Source organism: Pteropus vampyrus, unplaced genomic scaffold, assembly GCF_000151845.1.
Source record: "Pteropus vampyrus isolate Shadow unplaced genomic scaffold, Pvam_2.0 Scaffold233, whole genome shotgun sequence".
In the NCBI taxonomy this organism is placed as follows: domain Eukaryota; kingdom Metazoa; phylum Chordata; class Mammalia; order Chiroptera; family Pteropodidae; genus Pteropus; species Pteropus vampyrus.
This window is the reverse complement of record NW_011889014.1, coordinates 1,863,858-1,871,067: the sequence shown is the minus strand read 5'-3', so window position 1 is coordinate 1,871,067 and position 7,210 is coordinate 1,863,858. Positions and strand designations below refer to the sequence as shown.

The 7,210-nt window shown below is 37.3% G+C and overlaps 1 protein-coding gene across 1 annotated transcript; it reads right to left on the bottom strand.

Moving 5' to 3' along the window:
* Positions 1-2,205: 2,205 nt before the first annotated feature.
* On the bottom strand, positions 2,206-2,400 carry LOC105301265 (keratin-associated protein 8-1). The gene has a single exon (XM_011373847.1). It carries the CDS (start codon positions 2,398-2,400, stop codon positions 2,206-2,208), a length of 195 nt encoding a protein of 64 aa, XP_011372149.1.
* Positions 2,401-7,210: the final 4,810 nt, after the last annotated feature.

Here is a 7,210-nt window from a genome sequence, read left to right as displayed (position 1 = left end):
TCATGGTCTATTTTCTTTATCCATTCATCTGTCACCAGACACTTAAATTGTCTTCATATCTCAGCTATTGTTAATAATGCTGCAGTGAACATGGGAGTGCAGATTTCTCTTTGAGATTGTAATTTCGTTTCTTTTAGGTAGATATCCAGAAGAAGAATTGCTGGATCATATGGTAGATCTATTTTTAAATCGTTGCGATACCTCCATACTGTTTTCTGTAAGTGGCTGAACCAATTTACATTCCCACCAACAGCATATAAGGGTTACCTTTTCTCCATACCCTTGCCAACATTTACTGTGTCTTGTCTTTTGGAATGATAGCCATTTTAACAGATGTGAGGCAATAACTCATTGTGATTTTGATTTGTATTTCCCTGATGATTAATGATGTTGAGCATTATTTCATGTACCTGAAAAAAAGGTAACTATATGAGATTATGGGCATGTTAATTAGCTGTACAAAACATCCTGTGGTACAGCTTTAATACATACAATTTTTATTTGTCAATTATACCTTAGTTAAGCTGGAAAGACATTTAGATTTCTGAACCACACCTCAGACGTCCCAAGTCAAAATTCCTGCGGATGAGGCACAAGAATTTACATTTTAAGCCAGATACACAGGTGATTCCCCTGTATCCCACAATTTCAGGAACACTGGATTAAATGCTCTCTGAGGTCTCTTCAAACACAAATTTTATATAACTCAGTCACCATTCCAGAACAGTCAAAGAGACACTTCTAATTCCAATCTTACCCTCTAATTCCTGACAAATCTCTCTTTTCTTTTCCTATTCTATTCTAACCTGCATGAATGATTAAATAACAATTCTCAGCATGAGTTAACATGCTAGAAAGTTTCAAACCAGAGATTTTATTGCCTGTAACAATAGTCTACTAGAAAAGAATCTACTAAATAGAGCCTTGAACAAGATTTTTTTTTTTGAGATATTCATTGAATGAAATATGGTGGAGAAAATACTCTCTTTCAAAATAAACTCCCCATATAGTTTACATTTCTAGCTACCAGGTGAATTGTATGCAATATAACCACATGCAGATAGTCAATAAAAAGCAGCATTAAGCCAAATCCTGCTGTCACCAAGAATATTTGTACTATACAAAAAATGTTTCAACAGGAGGCTTGAGACATTTTTTATTTGGTTTATAAAAGAAATATTGCTCTTCTCTACAGGAACACAGAAAGGCTGATACAGCTTCAGAAATACTTCTTCATTATGTTTTCTTTGTTTTTCAGGTCTATGAAAAGGCGCTCATGTCTTTTAAGAATGAAACTCACTACCTGATATCGATTCTACAAAGATTAAGAAGCTTTCCGCCATTGTTTCTAAACTAAGCTGTAAAGCAAATATCTTAGTTGGTTTGATATAGAGGATTTATCCCTTCCACCAAAAGACTCTCAGACTCCTAAAATATGTCTAATGTTATTCTATCACTTGATTCTCCAGACTCTTGCAATAGGAGACAAGGTATTTTATTCTACAATAATTAGCCGTAGAGAGGGAACATAGTGGATGTCATTTGCACTAATATGGAAATAAGTGAAAAAGTCCTTCGGCGTCAGGTTTTCCTGAGGAGGCGCCGGAGCAGTGAGATCTGGGGGACACCTCGCAATGAAGGCATTCCCTTGGCACAGGAACTGGAGGTGGGTGTTAAATGGTTAGGCGAAGTTATGATAGGCATTTGTTTTTCCATCCCAAGCAGCACCGTCTTGCCTGCTTATCACACAAAATCAAGGATTGTTTGCTTTCTCACTGCTTCTAACACCCATGTGAGAAAAATAAATCCACTTACCTCCCCCACTCAATGTAACAGAAAATATGCACCCACCAAGAAAAGAAACTCAGCTCAGACGAGAATTTTATGCTGGTTGAAACACGTTTATTGAGAATTTGACAGACACTTTCACAACTCTATCAAGACAAGAGTAATGAGGATGGTGAAAAATCCAAAAGTAATACACATTTGGGTGTCAAGTTTCTGAAAACATCCCAATAAACATCATCCAGGGAAGGCAGCTGGAGGCGTCATGCGATTTTTCATTTTCTTCCTTCAGGAGTCTGGGGCCAGGTCTGAAAACAGCGACTGGGAGATTGATGAGCAAACAAGGACCGACTAAAGAAGTAAGGACGTGTGCCTCTCGGCCTTGGGGAAGAAGATGCTCCGCCTTGGATCGTCCGCCAATCAGTAGAGAGCATATGGCCAGTATCTTCTGTAGCTGTAAGCGCCGCCGCAGCCGTTGTAGCCATAGCCACAGCCGTAGCCCACGGGGGAGTAGGTGCTGCCGTAGCCACAGCCCACGCTGTACCCCAGGGGGTAGCCGTAGCTGCCCCAGTAGCAGCCTGGGAAGACAGTCCCAGAGTAGCTGTTGCAGTACATGGTGTCAGGAGTGGAGGGTGCAGGGAGCAGGAGAGTGCCTTGCCTCAGTGTGATGGAGTCCCTCGGCTCCCAGCCTTCTTTATATACCCTGGCTCAGGGGTGTGGTGAAAAGCTCAGGGCCCTCATTTTCATTCTTGACACCAATTTGTATCACACACAAAAAAAGCTCATTAACTTGTTTTATTCTTGCTTAAGATGTCTTTACAGTTGCTTAAGTAAGCTCTCCTGTGAGAGAAGGCACTGGTAGGGTTCTCTGGAACAAATTATGTCCCTTCCCTAAAAAAGTATTGCAGTGACTTCAAACCACTCGGTCTTATAGACCCTAGATATAAATATAGAGAGAGATAAAGATGTTCCGTAAGCAAAATATACCAAGAAATATTCTGAAGTTGTTAACTGTTAGTCAGTCCTGTTCCTCTTTGAATTTCCACGATGACACACAGCTGGAATTCAGTAAATACGTGTTGAATAAATTAATAAATGATATAATCAATACATAGTGAGTCCATCTCAAAATTGAGATATTTCTTAATATTCACTTGATTAAAGAATTCTCTTGTTAGCAAGACAAATACCACAGGATTCCTTTGATTTTTTTTTCTCTACTTACAGTTTACCTGTTTAGAAAACTGATTAAACATCTTAATTATAGTCCTCACCTGAATTATCTCTAACATCACGTGTCTAGACTCCCACCTAAACTAATAATCTTGTAATTGTAAAAAAAAAAAAAAAGAATTTGTGAATTGATCCTAGAAACGAATTGTCAAACAATCACGATTTGTTGGTCTGAAAATACTTTTTGAAGTAAAGTTGAAAGTAATAACAAGGTAAAAGAAAAAAAATTTAATGGGAAATCTTACCCTAAAATGTATAATATTTTTTCCATTAGACTAATAAACCAGATTATCTGTCAAATATGATGATCTTGTGAAGGGGCCAGGTAAGAATATTAAATCAATATTATTTCACTCTTAGAATGATCATGCACCCCAAGATAGAAATTTAAATAGAAATTTAGTTCTAAATATGAATTAAAGGAGGGACAAGACTGATCAAAACTATCTTGGGTAACACGAGACTTAATAAATTATTCCTAGATATCTGCATTGAGATTCCCTGGAATGGCACTTAGAAAACTTACAGAAAATTCAACAAAAGAGGACACAAGACATAGAAATAGAAAGGCACAGAGCTACAAGGAATCATTCTTAGAAGACCAAAAAATGGATATGTATTACACACTAACCCCCAAATTGTACTTTAGATCTCAGAGGTAACTTTCCTCCCTGTTACCAGCAGCTAAGACATAAATTTCTGGGAGTGCATAGGGATCATAGGCTGAACCCAAGGACAAGGTGAGACGCTTGGAAAAACACAAAAGTATGCCAGCATTCTAACCACTAATTGGTTAATTATAGCAGAGGCATATTTCGAAAAAAAACAATGTTGCCCCACCATCCTTCTTTATAACAAAGCTGTATGGCAACCTAGGGTGATTCAGCATTTAAAATTCAAACACTTCATGTGACTTAGCTAAATAATGCCAGGGAATCAATTTAACTTCATTCATGAAATACAAAGGAATTCAACAGCAGCTCTTCCCCCCAAAATCATAGAATGATTTGTATTATATTTCTACTGTTGTTACATTGCTTTGCTCTGTAAACAAAAAATGAGTAACATTTGGAGAAAAGAAAAATTAAACAGAAACAATAGCATTGTAAACTGCAAAGGAAAAAGATTTGAACTAATGCCAACATTCAATTATGGGGTTCTTTTGAAATACGTGTCTCTCCTAGCTACCTACCCAATCTAAGATGCTAGCTTTGCTCTCTGGAACACAATATCCAGCTCTGAATCTGAGTAGTAATGGTGAATAAAAATTAAAATATGTATTTTAAAAACTTAAACCCTATTTACAGGGAATATCCTAAATTTTGTCCAGAAATTCTATAGAAAACACCTACACAAGAATATTTAAGGGAAAAACATTATTGACAAGTTATTTAAAAACAAAATTAATAGCTAGCTTAATCCTACACTGGGTCTATAAAAGCTTTAATCGGATATAGGTTTATCATAAGAGGATCCAGATTTTGTAGAGCCTGAAGTTTACACAATGTTGAGAACCAACCCCCTTTATGAAAAAGAATACAACATAAAAATGTGAAATTAAATATTAAAATAAAAACATGTGTTAAAATCTTTAAGAAATTACGCACACACAAAAACAAACACTAACAAAAATCAAAACTATTACAACGTCTGAAAATAAAATATTTTTACCACTTAACTGCCTGATACACTTCTGTGATATTTTTTTCCCATGGACTAGATTCTGGCTCCATCATTTCAAATTGTTTTCTCCTCTACTATTTATCCTGTGCTGAGTGCCATGCAGCAAATTCATGCTGAGATATGACACCTGGTCCTGCACCTTCAGGTCACAAATCCTGGGTGAATTGGAAGAGTGGGTAGTAGAGAATTCCTGGAGGCCATCCCCACACACGATGGCTAGAATAGCTTAATTAGATGCCTAGTGACTGCAAACCACATATATCTACCCCACTATACCCAAATTAAATGTATGTCCAATACAACCTCTTAACCACATCCCAGAAATGTCTGTGGCTCTGATGACACCTGACACAAGGAGACGTATGATTGTAGGGAACCCCAGGTGGAAAGCAACAGCAAACCAATTGCAATTAAAATATCTTACTTTTGTGAGCTTCTCTAAAACATAGAGTCATATGACATGGAGGTTTAAAAAAAAGAAAAATATTCTCATATATGAAATAATGTAGTATTGGACTAACCATTGCTGGATGTTTATTAGTTTGGATAAAATTCATGACCTTTTTCTTTTTTAATAACAATCTTAAGATGTTATTTCATATATACAAATAATTTGACTTTCACATTTCTTTGATTTCAAATAAGTTTTGACACGAAAGATAGGAAAAACTCTTGTTTTTTTGATTTTCTGCAAAGGAGTAAGAATTGTATTGTGTACAGATTTTAGAAACATAGTCCATTCTAGTATGCAAATAAAACAGTTCTTGTCTCATCAGCTTCATATATAAAGTTTTCTCATCAAAATATTATCATTCATTAAAAATTAAAGAGAAATTATAGGGAAAGTTTTAAATGAGTTTTAGAATATGTATCAGTGGTGACTCTATAAAACGAAAATTATCTTCTATTCATCTTTTCGATTATTTATTTATACAGACATTTATTGAGCATCTATTATGTTCCAGGCATTTTTGTTAGGTGCTAAAAATCTAAAGATGAATGAGAAATGGTAATTAAATGTAAAATGATAAATAAATAAAAATACAATGTTGTATGTTCTACCCTGGAAGTCCACACCGCCCTCTGTAGACATTAGGGGTGAAGCAGAGTGTGGACAATTCTACCTGATGTAGGTCATGGAAAGCTTCACCATGAAAGGGATAGATATTTGAGCTGAGTCTTGAAAAATAGATATTTTACTGGTAGACATTAGTTTTGGGTAGTAGTGGATTTAAAGAATATTCAAGAAAGAAAAAGTGGTTTCAAGCAAAGTCCCAACGGTGTTAATAGTCCAGTGCCTTTCAGGAGTCACAGATAATTCAGTGGGGCCATAGCATTGGATATAACAGGAGAATTAATGGAAGCTGGAGCTGAACAGGTAGTCAAGAGGCATATGAGACTGTGTATTCTGTGGAGGCAAAAGGAGCTAGGGATGGCATAATCAATTTCGTATTTTAGAAAGATTTTAGAAAGATTTTAGAAAGATCACTACTCTGACAGAGTGGAGGATGGATTAGAATTGGGAACCCATGTAGGTATGAAGACCAGATTTAAAATTGTATCTGGCAGGAATGCTATTGGCTATCAGTAACAAAAACCCCACTTGAAAACGTTGATTTTTTTTCATAAATAATAGTAAGTGAAAACATGCAACTCCGGGCTTGACAACGTTAGAGTTGAGGCTGCCTGCACTGTGAACTTCCCAGTCCTCTCTCTTCATGGCTGCAAGAGGGCTGCAGCAGGTCCTTACTTCACCTTCTTATTCATCAACATCCAAAACCAGGAAGCATAATGCGAGACTTCTCCCACAGATCCTTTTCAATATCTATCCTGAAGGAATTCATTTCGCATTTGCCTTCCAATGGATTTCTTTCAGGTCCCATTGTCTAGAATTGAATCACATCTCAAGATTGAACTATACAGGAAGCTTAAAAGTGTGTATTGGGCATTTTCTGCCTGTATAGTGGGAAGCAGGCTCTGCCAGCATAGAAAGATGGAGAGGAATGGTCATTGGATTGATAATCAATAGAGTTACACAAAAGCCATCCTCTAAGGTGCAGTATTAGCAAGCGGGTGAATCTAAGAACTGTTAGGGAGGCAGATTTAAGAAACGGGGGTTAACAGCCATCTCTCGGGATCTTGTCCCCACCAGGGATCCAGACGCAAGACGTCCACGGAAGACACTGTGGGAATGACTGCCACGGGGCAGTGCTTCCCAATCGTCTTCCCATCACGGCACACAGAGTGCCTTCCACATTTTTATGCTATAGTGGGGAAATCTGACAAGACTCACTGGGAGGAGATAGCCATCCCAGGAGTTCTGGCACCCCAGATTCTGCCCAGACCAGGTGGGAACTGAGAACGGGGGCACTCCGGCACACCTATACCACTGAGGTCTACCAACTGGAAAGCTCTATAAAGTATTTGGGACAATTAGAGATAACAAAATAGCCTATGAAGATGAAATCTAATCATTGCTACAGGAAGCATGTAAAGAAGACCTTTATGC